This window comes from Mustelus asterias, chromosome 12 (genome assembly GCF_964213995.1).
Source record: "Mustelus asterias chromosome 12, sMusAst1.hap1.1, whole genome shotgun sequence".
Classification (NCBI taxonomy): Eukaryota; Metazoa; Chordata; class Chondrichthyes; order Carcharhiniformes; family Triakidae; genus Mustelus; species Mustelus asterias.
The window spans coordinates 24,816,123-24,831,801 of NC_135812.1; the positions used below are offsets into that span (position 1 = coordinate 24,816,123).

At 44.5% G+C, this 15,679-nt stretch overlaps 1 protein-coding gene across 1 annotated transcript in view; it reads right to left on the reverse strand.

The window, feature by feature from the left end:
- The window catches only part of LOC144501878 (membrane-associated phosphatidylinositol transfer protein 3-like), a 291,482-nt gene that overhangs the window by 63,344 nt on the left and 212,459 nt on the right, over positions 1-15,679 (reverse strand). Inside the window, exons 9-10 of the mRNA XM_078225920.1 lie at positions 15,040-15,213; positions 2,619-2,767 (exon numbers count right to left, since the gene is read on the reverse strand). Of these exons, the coding sequence (XP_078082046.1) occupies positions 2,619-2,767; positions 15,040-15,213 (323 nt within the window). The remainder of the gene's footprint in view (positions 1-2,618; positions 2,768-15,039; positions 15,214-15,679) is intronic.

A 15,679-nucleotide genomic window follows, 5' to 3' on the forward strand; every position in this document is an offset into this window, starting at 1 on the left:
CCTCCAGAATGTCCTGTAGTCGCTCTGAAACATCATTGACCCTAGCACCAGGGAGGCAACATACCATCCTGGTGTCTTGCTTGCGGCCACAGAAATGCCTATCTATTCCCCTCACAATTGAACCCCCCATAATTATTACATTCTCACATTCTTACTCCCCCCCACCCCCCCCGTACAGAAGAGTCAATTGTGATGCAGTGAATTTGGCTGTTGCTGCTTTCCCCTGGGAGGCCATTCCCCTCAACAGTATCCAGAGTCGTATATCTGTTTCGAAGAGGAATGGCCACAGGAGATTCATGCACTGCCTGCCTAGTCCTCATGCTCTGCCCGATGGTCACCCATTCCTTTCCTGCTTGTGGAGTCTAGCCTGCAGTGGGACCACCTCTCTGTATGTGCTATCCATGGTATTCTCCGGCTCGCTGATGCTCCACTACCATTGCTCCAGCTCTGAAAACCACACTTCCAGGAGCTGCAGCTGGAGACACTTGCTGCACACATGCTGGCTCCAAGCACTGGCTTCCCACATAGAACAGGAGGAGCACACCACGGCATCGAACTCTCCTGCCATGATGTCCCTTTTTAAAAATCCTTTTGGAAGATACTTAAAATCAAATAATCTGGGGCTCTTCTTCCCTGATCCTCATTACTGCGAACTATAAAATACTAAATAAAGATCTTAAAAACTATAAATAATAAAGTAGTGAATACTTACCTTACTGTACTCACCCAATCCGCTATGTCCACTTGCCCTGAATTACCTTTGAATCCTGGCCTTATCTCAGGATCCCCAAAGTCCAAGCTAGTACTTCACTCTCAATCTTGTTCTTTCTCCCTCTCTTTTTTCCTCCCACTCCGCTCTCTAAATTTATCTTACTTTGTTTATTTTATTACCTTATTTCACTTGACCTGATTTAACTTTACATCCCTATTGCTAGTGTTCCTTACTGAAATTCAAGGGGCTACTTCTTTATAAATGATACGTTCTTCTGATTTAAGCTATTTAACCCTAATCTCTAACAACAGCTTCTCACCAACCAATGAATTTACTGCTTTCCTGTAACATCACTCCTGGATTACTTTCACAAACTCAGCCCGCTGCCCCAGTGGAGGTGGCCCGCGCAGGTCTGGCTGCCTCCGCTCCCAGAAGGTGAGCAAAGGCCCTGATCCTCACTCTGTATTTATCAGCTGCCCTAGTGGAGTTGTTCCTTGCAAGTCCTGCCTCCACTCCCGGAAGGTGAGTGAAAGTCCCAAGCTTCATCGTGTATTTATTAGCTGCCCCAGTGGAGGGGCCTCTCACAGGTCCGGCTGCCTCTGTTCCTGGAAGGTGATCCACCCTGATCTGACTACCCGCTGCCCGTCCACTACCCACAGACCCAACAACATCACCCACCTGTCAATTCACATACCTACCATCTCATCCATTTGCCATCCTACCTACCTACCGCTGCATCAACCTGTCATCCTATCCATCTATTTTCTCACCTAACTACTGTCTCACTCACCTGCCACCTCACCATCTATCACCTCACCCACATGCCAGTTTATCCATCTGCCATCTCATCTACCCAACCCACTTACCACACATCTACCACCCTACCCATTCACTCATTCCTCCACCCACCTCTTCACCGAACATTCAAACCGGACATTTCAGCTTCCAAGACAGCAGTCAGTGTCGTAAAAAGAGGGTGTGTCCTATCTTGCCCCTGGATTCTACTCTGCTGGGGCAGTGCGCTCTGAGGGACGCTGCGCTGCTTATTTCTGGGACAGCCGGGCTCAGGAGATCCCGGAAGAAATGCCGAGCAGCGTCAAAGCAGATGAACATTTGAGCAGAGCGGCAATCCTACAATGACTGCCATTCTACACAAGATCTAAGCCATTATCTCCATGCCTACTCTAAAACATTTCCAATTCTTAAAGACTGCTATTGGGTCACTCCTTAGTCTTCTCTTCTGTCTTCTTACAATTGTCTGCCATCAATGTCAGATGACAGACTCTCCTCCAATATTCTACCTCTATGCATTTCAGTCTATGGGCAGATGTCCAATATCATGGATTCCAGCTTACATCAATACCTGAGGTGTGATAGTCATATTGCTCCATGAAGAGCGGCCTTTTACTTAAACTATGCAAATTAATGGCTTGCTGAGGAGGTGAATTAAAATCCTCTCTTGGTTAGGGCTTGAGTGTGACTTTGTGACTTGACTTCTCATGCTCATTCGGGGCCCAAGTCAAAGCAAGTGACCGAACTCTTTAACCAGCCGTCACTCTGTACACGCTACCACTTGAAACAGATACAAGAATACAATTTATGAGACAAGTATGGGCCATGTGGAGCCTCAAAGCCCAGCGTGTGAGCAGCAGATTGAACACAGTAGGGCCACCTCGGCGAGGAGCCTTGCCTTGTCCACTTTACCCTGCAATATTAACTTACCAACCTAAACTACCTCAAAGGTGAATTAATTTGATTTGATTTATTATTGCCACAAGTATTAACGTACAGTGAAAAGTATTGTTTTTTGCACGCTATACAAAGTATACCGTTCATAGAGAACGAAAAGAGAGAGTGCAGAATGTAGTGTTACAGTCATAGCTAGGGTGTAGAAAAAAAAAGTTACCTGCCGTAAAACAAATGCCAACACATCAGTTGACTCCCAGTAGCTGGCATGGAACAGGTGTGGTAGTGCCACAGTCGGAAAGGCTGTTAATGCATCAGGGCAGTACAGTGCGTAGTCGATCCTTTTTGGCCCCCACCATTTTGTAGTAACTGTGGGATACAATCAAATATTATCCGGTTTAACACATATGATGTTACCCTAGCCTAAAATCAAGTTAAGCATTTTGATTATTCTCACATGAGCGTGCTTAAACAGTTTATTGAATGCAAGATGCAATAACCCTATTTTATTAATAGTTTTGCATCACATCAAAGTATGGCTACATCATAGCAGCAGATATTTGGAGATTAATGAGTCAGGCTTTCACATATCTCAGTGATGCCATCAGGTCTTCTACCTTGATCTCCTTTGTGAAGAGGAACCTCTGCAGGGAGGCACTAGCGTAGTGGCATTGTCACTCATATAAGCCTACTTGTGACACTAATAAATAAACTTAACTTTAAATTTTAAAACTTTAACAATGCATCGACCCAGGGTAATGCTCTGGGGATCAGGTTTTGAATTGCGCCATGGCAGATACATAAAAATAATTTTTAAAGATCTGGAATTAAATGACCATGAAACCATTGTCAATTGTCATAAAAACCCATCAGGTTCACTAATGTTCTTTAGGGAAGGAAATCTGCCGTCCTTACCCAGTCTGGCCTACAGGTGACTCCGAGAGCTGTGTGATTGACTCTTGGCTGCCCTCTGAAATGGCCACTCAGTTCAAGGGCAATAAACACTGACCTTGCTAGCGATTCCCACATCCCATGTCAGATTTTTAAAAAATCATTATCCACCAAAGCCAGGCATTTGGACCAGATGCAGGTTCACAGGTACAAAAAGCAGGTAACATAGAAACATAAAAACTAGAAACAGGAGTAGGCCATTCGGCCCTTCGAGCCTGCTCCGCTATTCATTTTGATCATGGCTAATCATAGAATTTAATATCCTGATTGCCCCTTCCCCCCATATCCCTTAATCCCTTTCGCCCCTTAAGCTATATCTAATTCCTTCTTGAAATCAGACAACGTTTTGGCCTCAACTACTTTCTGTGGTAGTGAATTCCACACATTCACCACCCTTTGAGTGAAGAAATTGCTCCTCACCTCAGTTCTAAAAGGTTTACCCCTTATCCTCAAACTATGACCTCTAGATCTGGACTCCGCTACCACTGGGAATATTCTTGATTAGAAATTAATATAAGTTTCTATGAGATCCTCTCTCACTCTTCTAAACTCCAATGAAATACAATCCTAACTGACTTAGTCTCTCATGTGACAGACCTGCCATCCCAGGAATCAGCCTGGTAAACCTTTGTTGTACTCCCACTATAGCAAGGACATCCTTCCTCAGGTAACATCACCAAAACCGCACACAATACTCCAGGTGTGGCCTCACCAACACCTTATACAATTGCAGCAAAACTTCCCTATCCCAAGACCCTGACATTCCTTTATTGATCCTTTATTTGTACCAAACATCTCAGATAGGGAGATTGATATTGGGAAACTCATTTGGGGGTAGGGCAAGGGGGAAGCAAGAAAAAATGTATAATTAACACATAATTTGTACATTTATGGAAAAAAAGGAACAAATGAAGGAATATGATTAAGGAAGGGATATAATGCACTTACCTTACCAATGTTTTAAAAATTCATTTACAGTATGTAGGCTTTGCTGGCTAGGCCTGCATTTGGCATCCATCCCTAGTTACCCTTGAGCAACTTGCCACTACCTTCTCGAGGGCAAAGAGGGAAGGGCAATAAGTGCTGGCCGAGCCAGCGAAGCTCACGTTCCACAAATTAATTTTAAAAATTACTGTGCACTTTCCATAGCTTTCCATTGATTGAATGTTTCCTAGTAAACCTCAGTACGGATTTGTACATAAAGCAGTGTAGCTAGTAATCCTGATACAAAGATACAAGTCCCAGCAGTGAAGCGTAGGCTGGTGCGAGAATGTTAGTTGCTAAATGTGCAGCAAAGAATTTGGGAATAGCTAGAGAGTGTGAACAGAGACATCTCCCTGTCATAAATATCTAAAAGAGAATACGTCCTTGTGAGTGTAAGTGACAGTGATCTCATAAAAGGCGCATGTAATGAGTTGCAATGGTGTGCTTATTAATGAACATTACTAATCCAATATCATAGAATCATAGAATCCCTACAGTACAGAAGGAAGCCATTTGGCCCATCAAGCCTGCACCGACAACAATCCCACCCTGGCCCCATCACCGTAACCCCGTATTTACCCTGCTAATCCCCCTGATACTTGTGGGCCATTTAGCCTGACCAAACAACTGAACCTGTACGTCGTTGCAGTATGGGAGGAAACTGGAGCACCTGGAGGAAGCCCACGCAGCCACAGGGAGAATGTGCAAACTCCACACAGACAGTGGCCCAAGGCTGAAATTGAACCCAGGTTCCTGGTGCTGTGAGGCTGCAGTGCTAACCACTGTGCCGCCTCTAAATATCTCTCTCCCCCCTGGATCTGATGCTTGTATTAAACATGAAGGATAAGGATTACTTCTCAACCCAACATGTTCCTCCTCATTTCAGGTGGAGTGATTTACAGAATGTTAGGATATGGTGCACAGAATACCTCTGTCCCCAAATTACCCTTCTGAAGCAACCCTGCAATATGTTGCTTGTTCCAGCTATGCAATGAAGGAATTCTCTGCCATTTTCCACTCCCGATTGCTTAATTTAACAGGCAGTACAGATCAGCAAATTTAAGAATCACTCTGAGACCACCAATGTCATTTTAGAATCCAGCTTGTGCACACAGGTTAGAGGCAGGTAACTAAAGGTAAAAGCAATTTTAAAGAAAAGTCTTATTGGACTTGAAACATTGGGCTGGATTTTCCGACTTTGCTCGCAGCTGGGATTCTCCGGTCCCGCTGCAGTGAACGGAGATTTGGCTGGGCGCCAAATTCTCCCTCCACGCCCGCCAGCAGCAGTGGGGCGTGAATGGCTGGAGAATTCTGGCATTAACTCTGTTTCTCTCTCTACAGATACTGCCTGACCTGCTGAGCTTTTCCATCACTTTGTTTTTATTTTGGATAACTAAACAGTTCACTGCCTTCATATGGGTCCTTTTAGTTGGAAGTTGGAGACCAATTGGCCACACTGGTAATAGCACAACTCCAAATGCTGTAGAATATTGTGGGCTGGATTTTGCCAGCTGGTAAGAAACAGACTGGGAGATGCAGGACTGGTAACATGGCAGACGGAGGGGCCGAAGGGAAGTCAACACAGCATGTGGTCAGTAAAGGGTACCTCAGTGAGGCTGTCACCCACTGGGCAGCCAATTGAGCCACGTAAATGCCAAATTAAAGGTAACCTCCTACTCTTGCCAGCATTTTAACCTGTGTCAGGAGGGCCTGATGCCAATTGGGAAGGTGTTGGCCTGGTGGTATTATCACTAGACTATTAATCCAGAAACTCAGGTAATGTTCTGGGGTTCTGGGTTCGAATTCCGCCATGGCAGATGGTGGAATTTGAATTTAATTTAAAATGATCTAGAATTAAGAATCTACCGATGACCATGAAACCATTGTTGATTGTCGGAAAAACCCATCTGGTTCACTAATATCTTTTAGGGAAGGAAATCTGCCATACTTGCCTGGTCTGGCCTACATGTGGCTCCAGAGCCACAGCAATGTGGTTGACTCTCAGCTGAGTTTTTTGAAGGGGTAACTAAGAAGGTAGATGAGGGTAGTGCAGTTGATGTTGTCTACATGGACTTTTGCAAGGCCTTTGATAAGGTACCGCATGGTAGGTTGTTGCATAAAGTTAAATCTCACAGGATCGGGGGGTGAGGTATCTAAATGGATACAAAATTGGCTTCTAGAGAGTTGTTTTTCAAACTTGAGGCCTGTGACCAGCGGTGTGCCTCAGGGATCAGTGCTGGGCCCACTGTTATTTGTCATTTATATTAATGATTTGGATGAGAATATAGGGGGCATGGTTAGTAAGTTTGCAGATGACACCAAGATTAGTGGCATAGTGGACAGTGAAGAAAGCTATCTCCAATTGCAACGGGATCTTGATCAATTGGGCCAGTGGGCTGACGAATGGCAGATGGAGTTTAATTTAGACAAATGCGAGGTGATGCATTTTGGTAGATTGAACCAGGACAGGACTTACTCAGTTAATGATAGGGCGTTGGGAAGAGTTACAGAACAAAAAGATCTAGAGGTACATGTTCATAGCTCCTTGAAAGTGGAGTCACTGGTGGACAGAGTGGTGAAGAAGGCATTCGGCATGCTTGGTTTCATCGGTCAGAACATTGAATACAGGAGTTGGGACGTCGTGTTGAAGTTGTACAAGACATTGGTAAGGCCACACTTGGAATACTGTGTGCAATTCTGGTCACCCTATTATAGAAAGGATATTATTAAACTAGAAAGAGTGCAGAAAAGATTTACTAGGATGCTACCGGGACTTGATGGATTGAGTTATAAGGGGAGGCTGAATAGACTGGGACTTTTTTCTCCGGTGCTTAGCAGGCTGAGGGATAACCTTTTAGGGGTGTATAAAATAATGAGGGGCATAGACAAGGTAGATAGTCAATATCTTTTCCCAAAGGTAGGGGAGTCTGAAACGAGAGGGCATAGGTTTAAGGTGAGAGGGGAGAGATACAAAAGTGTCCAGAGGGGGAATTTTTTCACACAGAGGGTGGTGAGTATCTGGAACAAGCTGCCAGAGGTAGGAGTAGAGGCGGGTACAATTTTATCTTTGAAAAAGCATTTAGACAGTTACATGGGCACGATGGGTATAGAGGGATATGGGCCAAATGCGGGCAATTGGAATTAGCTTAGGGGTTTTTTTTAAAAATGGGTAGCATGGACAAGTTGGGCTGAAGGGCCTGTTTTCCATGCTGTAAACCTCTATGCCCGCCAAGGGCAACTAAGGATGGACAATAAATGCTGGCCAGCCAGCGATGCCCATGTTCTCTGAATGAATAGAAATGAAGACAGCATGGTAAACACTTGGTGGGTTGTGAGTGTGTTCCCAGGGAATGGTCCTCATTTACTGGTTGCTCTCTGGCCCACAGAGGGCAACCCCCCACCCCGTGTATGTTAATTGTCATTAAAATGTCACCCAGTGCCCTGCCACCAGCCAGCGCGTAGCGTCGGCCCCGACTTTCAGCCCAGGATTTGAGATCATTGGGAAAGTCCAACCTTGCATGTCGCACTAAAGAAAAAAGCTTGCTTTAAAATCAGGAGCTAAAGAATGGTTCTGGGCACCATTTTAAAACTAATCCATAATTGAGAAGTAAACTCCCGTAAGAAAGAAGTGAATTTATATGAAATGAACTTCAACTAGGAATGGATGACTATAAAAATGATCAAATTTGGAGACTGAATGGTGCCAAAAAAATTACCATATCATATCTCCCACAGCAACACAAGCATGATGTACAGATGCATCTTGTTCAATGAGGTCATGGTCCTAACAGATGTTAACAAATCTATTTTTGATAAAAATAATTGCATGATGGTTGGAACATGCAAGGACACCGGACAGTTGATGGCACCATATACCGTCCTGTTGTCTGGGGCTGGTGGATGTCACAGAGATGAGGCTGAAGGTTGTCTCAGTTAATCTTCAAGTCAACCAAACTCTTCAGATAAAGGCTGCCATTTTTATTCAATCACAGCAGAAATATTTTAACCTGATGTCATATTTTAACAATTCGACTGATTTCAGTTTATTTTAGCCAATGGCTGATGAAGAGGATTAGTTGAGTGTAATTACCAAGAAATTAGATTACAAAATCTTACGTTCCACCTGTAAGGCATTTGTAACCATTTCCTGAACCCCACAAATGATAAAATGGCCTCAAATCAGTCCTGTTTGTGATATTTAATAGATAATTAAAGAAAAAATGAATGGAATTTTAGTTTCATTGGTCTGAGGAGAATCTGAGAGTTGTTATGGGAGTGGAAGCAGGCAGCTTTGGCAATATCTGGGCTGGAAATCATTCTAAATGCAGCAAGGTTGTAAATGTAGGCTGGGATTCTCTGAAAAAAAAGCTAAGTGCCCAACAGGTGGGAAAACGGGAGATTTTCCCGCCCGTTATTTGGGCGCACTTACCTGAATTAATCTCCAGCACTCTGCATCACAGAGTGCCTCAGTGAGATTCACGCCAATAAGTGGGGGGGGGGGGTAAGCCAGAACCAACTGTCAGTGTGGAGATCGGCACATGCACACACTAGGCCTTACCGTCACTGGCCTCCCTATCGCCGGCCACTCCTTCCTGGTTGCTGGCTTTCCTCCTGCCCCCCCCCCCCACCAATCATCGGCCTTCCCGACCTCCCCCACCAATCACTGCCCTACCAGACTCCCACCCCCAGGCCAGCCCCGATCGTCCCCAACCAAGGCCAGCCATGACCTCCCCCCCTCACCCCCAGCCAGCCCCGCTCTCCCCACAAATGATGGCCAGCCCTGGACGAACACCCCCCCCCCCATGGCCAGCCTCACCCCGTCCAATGGACATCCCCAATTGACCCCTCACTCCCTCCCCCACCGATCCTATTGCAGAGTGGGTTCTCTCCACCACTGATCACCTCCCCAGTAGGTCCCTTCCCCCTCTGACCTCGCCCTTTTGGCACTGCCTGGTGCCCCCTTGGCACTGCCCAGTGCCCGGTGGGCAGTGCCAGTGTGTCCCTTGGGCAGTGCCAAGGTTCCAGGCTGCCCCTTCCAAAAGGGCAGCCCCGCCATGCCCTTGACCTCCTGAGGGGCCTCAATAGGCTCTGTCCCCACTAGCAGGGTGAGCACCCCTGGGGACCATTGTAAACCCTGCTGGTGGGAACATCTCCCGGTTGTAGATTTTGATGGGAACGGTAGACAATCGCTTCAGTCTTCCCTCTATTCTCCTCAATCAATTCTAGATATCGTCCAAGCAGTGTGGAAAAGAACAGAGATAGCAGAGTTGTGGAGAGAGGTGAGGCTGAGGTCGAACTGTGTATTTTCAGCGCACTTACAGCTTATTCCTTAAATGAAAGAGTTTAACGTGTTAAATTTTCTCTGTCCGCAGCAAGGAGTGAGGTACCTAGCCTGCAGCCAGTACACGCTGAGGTCACTCACCACGGAAGCAGACTTGGAAAATTTAAGTGAATAATTTAAGAGTAACAAGGTCACCAGTGAGCTATTGAAGAGAATTGCTGAAAATGATTCAAACATGGTCAAGACAGTCTAGCACAAATTGGAGGAAGTCACACTCAAACAGTGTAACCCTCTGGCCAGATTACATCTTGGATATTGCCTCCATTCTGGTCACCATAATGTAAGGTAGAACTTCGACATGAACCCATAAAACTGACCCCTAGCATCACATCACCTAATCACGAGGAACAACTGGAGAAATTGGGAAAGAGGCAATTTCAGAGAGATATTTACAACAACGGCATACAAAGGGTAAATCTGAAATACTATTTTGAGCCATAGGATGGGTGCAGAAGGAGGCCATTCGGCCCATCGACTCTCCAAACTGTGACACTCGGTCAAGAGGACAAACTAATCAAATATACATTAAGGCAGGAGAGTCAGAAGCTTTTTCCCAGGGTGGAAGAGTCAATTACTAGGGGGCATAGGTTTAAGGTGCAAGGGGCAAGGTTTAAATGAGATGTATGAGGCAAGATTTTTGCACAGAGGGTGGTGGGTGCCTGGAACTCACTGCCGGGGGAGGAAGTGGAAGCAGATGCAGTCGTGACTTTTAAGGGGCATCTGGACAAATACATGAATAGGATGGGAATGGAGGGATATGGTCCCTGGAAGGGTAGGGGGTTTTAGTTCAGTCAGGCAGCATGATCGGTGCAGGCTTGGAGGGCCAAAGGGCCTATTCCTGTGCTGTAATTTTCCTTGTTCTTTGACTGATGTCAGGAATTTATTTGCATCAAGAGTGAACTGACATGAAATGGACTTCTGGATATAAAATGAGGTAAAAGTCCCATAATCATTGGATGTTGGGATTGAGCAAATGTAGAGTCTTTCTGAACGTTTGAAGTGAAATGGATTGAAAGGCCTCTTTCATCTGTATCTATTTTTTGATGGTGTGATTAATATTGTCAATCATGTCAGTTTTTCCCTCAATGGAATGAACCACCTTCTTGAAGAACCTGTGGAATGGGTTAAGTATTATACTCGCAAGGCTGTATCAGCCTAAGGTACTATTTTGCTGATGAATGAGTCATGAAATAAATATGAATATTTAGATCCAAAGCTTCATAAAGAGACTAAAGAAATACTGATTAAATTGCTTGCTGTAAGGAGAGATGCTGTGAAAAGTTCAATTACAGCACATTACTGACCGTTAAAATTGAATTACATTCCACAAACGTTTAAAACATTAATTACAACCTTCATTAAAAAGGGATAAACAACAACATTTCCATCAGGAAACTAAGCTTTGTATATACACGGACAATATAAAAAGAGAGCAAAAATGCTGATAGCGCTCCTCCTTCCTACTACTGGGCAGGCACGGTGGCACAGTGGTTAGCACTGCTGCCTCACAGCGCCAGGGACCCGGGTTCAATTCTGGCCTCAGGTGACTGCCTGTGTGGAGTTTGCACGTTCTCCCCGTGTCTACGTGGGTTTCCTCCGGGTGTTCTGATTTCCCCCTCCATTCTAAAAATATGCGGGTTAAGTTGATTGCTATGCTAAATTGCCTCTTGGTGTCAAGGAGATTAGCAGGGTAAATATGTGTGCTCACGGGGATAGGGCCTGGATGGGATTGTTGTCGGTGCAGGCTCGGCGGGCCGAATGGCCTCCTTCTGCACTGCAGGGATTCTGTAATTGATTTTGCATTTCCATTTCATCAGTACAAGCATGACATATATCCTGCCTTCATCATCCATTTACACGGACTTTCTGTACCAGCTTTATTCTGCATAAAGACAAATATAGAAGAATTTGCATCGTTGTGTCCAAACAAATCCATACCTAAAAACCAGATTTCACAAAGATCCTTAGGTCAAAATATTGCAGCACATTGCATATTTTGAGTAATTGTCTTGGAGACAATTGATGCAATAACATCAGGTTGTGTAATTGCTATCATTTATATAACACACTGCTTCACATTCCCAACCACTAAAGTGATCGACATCCTTTGTTACATTGTCATTCTGATCACATGCCAGAGCTCGGCTTAACAGCCGTAAAGAACAGGCTGGTAGAAATCAATCTCATCGTTTCCACTATCTGCTGATCTTAATGGAGAATCCTAGCTTCATAGAATAGCACAGTGCAGAAGGAGGCCATTCAACCCATTGAGTCTGCACTGGTTCTTGCAAAGACCAATCCAACTAGTTGCACTCCCCAGCCCTTTCCTTCTATCTCTGCAACCTTTAACCATCAAGAATTTATACAATTCCCCTTTGAAAGCGATTAATGAATCTGTATCTATCAACCCAGCAGACACTGCAGTCCAAATCCGTACCACTTAGCATGCAACAAAGATTTCCCTAATTTGTTTTTATTCATTCATGGGACATGGGTGTCGCTGGCTGGCCAGCATTTATTGCCCATCCATTGTTGCCCTTGAGAAGGTGGTGGTGAGCTGCCTTCTTGAATCGCTGCAGTCCATGTTCTGTGGGTTGGCCCACAATGCCGTTAGGGAGGGAATTCCAGGATTTTGACCCAGTGATGCGAAGGAACGGCGATATATTTCCAAGTCAGAATGGTGAGTGGCTTGGAGGGGAACTTGCAGGTGGTGGTCTTCCCATGTATCTGCTACCCTTGACCTTCTCGAAGGAAGTGGTCGTGGGTTTGGAAGGTGCTGTCTAAGGATCATTGGTGAATTGTTGCAGTGCAATGTAGATAGCACATACTGCTGCTAATGAACGTCAGTGGTGGAGAGAGTGAATGTTTGTGGACATGGTGCCAATCAAGTGGGCTGTTTCGTCACGTATGTTTCATCTGGCTTAAATCTATAGCCTTTATTTTCCAACTGCATGGTCTTTGATTTTCATTTCTGCCTTCTATTTGCTAATTACTGATGAGATCATTTTGTAACAGGAATTGTACAATTTTTGGTACAAGTGCGATATAAAATTTACATATAGAAATATGCAAAATGCAAGTGAAAATATATGCGCTAGAATGTGACATGTTTCCAGTGAATATTCTGTGTCATTATTCACAGTAAGTCACAAATATTAAATAGAAATTATTATACAAAGCAAAATTAAATTAGTTGAAAATTCAGCAAAGCCATTGGTGGCAGATTAGCATGCTCACTTAATTGGCTCAAATTTCACATTCATAAAATAGCAACTGTAAGTAATGCACGGTACTTAACAGTAACGAACAAACAGGAATGAAAACCAATCATCACATTTATTAAAGCTACAAACCAAATGTGGCCAGCCAGTCAGAGGAAGAGGTTGAGAAAGGGTTTTGCTAACCAAGGCCTTAAAAATGTATGCTCCACAATAACATAATTAAAGAGTAACCTTTATGATTGTCTTTTGTATCTTCATTATAGGTTTGTTTTAAGCCTTTGGTCTTGTGGAAGTTATAGTTGGGCTTGTATGCTGATTTTTGTCCCAAGAGATATTACTCTATCTTGCAATTCCTTGGAACTTGCAGCGTCTTTCCAGATGTGCTACTCACAACTGTTAGGGTGTCTCTCATGTTATATCATAGAAGAATCATAGAATCCCAACAGTGCAGAAGGAGACAATTCAGCTCATCAACTCTGCACTGACAACAATCCCACCCAGGCCCTATCCCTGTAATTCCACATATTTACTCTGCTAATCCCTCCGACACTAAGGGACAATTTAGCTTGGCCAATCAACCTAACCCGCACATCTTTGGACTGTGGGAGGAAACCGGAGCACCCAGAGGAAACCCACGCAGACACGGGGAGAACGTGAAATATCCACACAGTCACCCGAGGCCAGAATTGAACCCGGGTCTCTGGCGCTGTGAGGCAGCAGTGCTAACCACTGTGCCACCGTGCTGCTCAACTCGGACACAATTCTGAGTTGCATTTTATTTTTGTGACTAGTGATGAAAAACAGAGTGGCTTCCCATATTTGCCTTCTTCATGGTGCAACAATGTTTTTGATTGGTCCAACATTTTTGATGGTCTGGATGGTACTTGAATTTGATATGTCACTCAGAAACCACAAAAGTGGCACTCTGAGTATTATAGTGGGTAATGTTCCTACCTCCATAAAATTATTTCAGAAATGGAATATGCTTTTATTTCAAATTTTGCCAGCAACCTACAACCGCGTTAGAAGTCTATTCATCCCCTCATACTCAAGGACTGAGCAAGCAAATCCAAGTTTGCTCCTGGCTGATTGGTCTGAGAGTTTAGTTTACAATCTAACCTGTGTCAAAGGCTTCATGGTGAAAAAGATACAGTTTGCATTTTATATAGTGTCATTCACATCCTAACAACATCTCAATTTTGAAATGCAGTCAACTGTTGCTCTGCAAGAAAATGGCCACCAATCTGTGCACAGCAAGATCCCACAAACACCAATGAGATAAAGAACCAGGCTAATCTGTTTGATGGGATCGATACGTGACGGAAAAGGTATTGGGAAAACTCCCTTCACCTTTTTAATGTAGCAGTATGAGATCCTTTATTACAACCAGAGCAGGCTTTCAATTTGATATATCCCTTGCCAGACTCGGGGAGGTGATGGCCTAGTGGTATTATTATTAAACTATTAATCCAGAAACTCAGCTAATGTTCTGGAGACCCGGGTTCGAATCCTTCCACGGCAGATGGTGGAATTTGAATTCAACAAAAAAAATCTGGAATTAAGAATCTACTGATGATCATGAAACCATTGTCGATTGTCGGAAAAACCTATCTGGTTCACTAATGTCTTTTATGGAAGGAAATCTGCCATCCTTACCCGGTCTGGCTTACATGTGACTCCAGAGCCACAGCAATGTGGTTGACTCTCAACTGCCCTCGGGCAACTAGGGAAGGGCAATAAATGCTGGCCCAGCCAGTGACGGCCATGTCCCACAAATGAGTTTTAAAAAAATGAGATGCACACATCCAAACTGGGAAGCCAACCTCAAATTGGGCCTTGGGCCTCTTCTCAATATTTTGGTGAGTTCCCTTAGACAGGACACCTCTCAAAAGGATTGATTTTTGACTACCCCGTCCCCTCCCGTCTGGCCAGCAGATTCCAAGAAACAAGGTTGAAAAGCTCAGAGAATTTGTATTCACCGCAGCTGAGAGTGTAATGATATGTGAAGTATTTCCATTTATAGATTGGTTCGATAATGATCACCTCACTGTTTTACCGTATGGAGTAGCTGTTAGTCAAGTAGGTCTCGGTATGAGGGAGATAGAAATCCAAGAAAACATGGAACATTTTTAATGTTTACTCACTGCTGGCAATATTAGCTGCAAAGATGCTTTCTGATGAGCCTGACACTTCGCTGGTAATGCTGGTTTGACTGCCTCTTCGCAACCCTCGTTGCAACTGCATCAGCAGGGTGTGAGGAGATGTGGGTGCATTGGAACTTTCCAGAAAGAGAGATGCATGACTCTGTAACAGGTCAGCTGTGGGCATAAAACAATACAACAAATATTAAGTCATCCTTGTTAAGATCACTTTCCACCTTAAGAACTCTTACACTTCCTTGGGTCACTGTCCGCATGGAGTTTGCACATTCTCCCCATGTCTGCGCAGGTGTCCTCCGGGTGCTACGGTTTCCTCCCACAGTCCAAGGATGTGTGGTTAGGTGGATTGGCCATGCTAATTGCCCCTTAGTGTCCCACAATGTGTGGGGTAAATATGTGGGGTTACGGGGAGTGGGGACTGGGTAAGATGTTGGAGAGTCAGTGCAGACTTGTTGGGCCGAATGGCCTCCTTCTGCACTGTAGGGATTCTATGATTCTGAAGGGAGATTTTCCAAATTGGCGTTTCAGAAAGGTGCTCGGAAATGGCACCGATCCAAACTGTAATTGATCTAATCTTCATGCAGTGTGTGTGTCTTGAAGCCACAAAAGGCTCGTTGGGAAACAT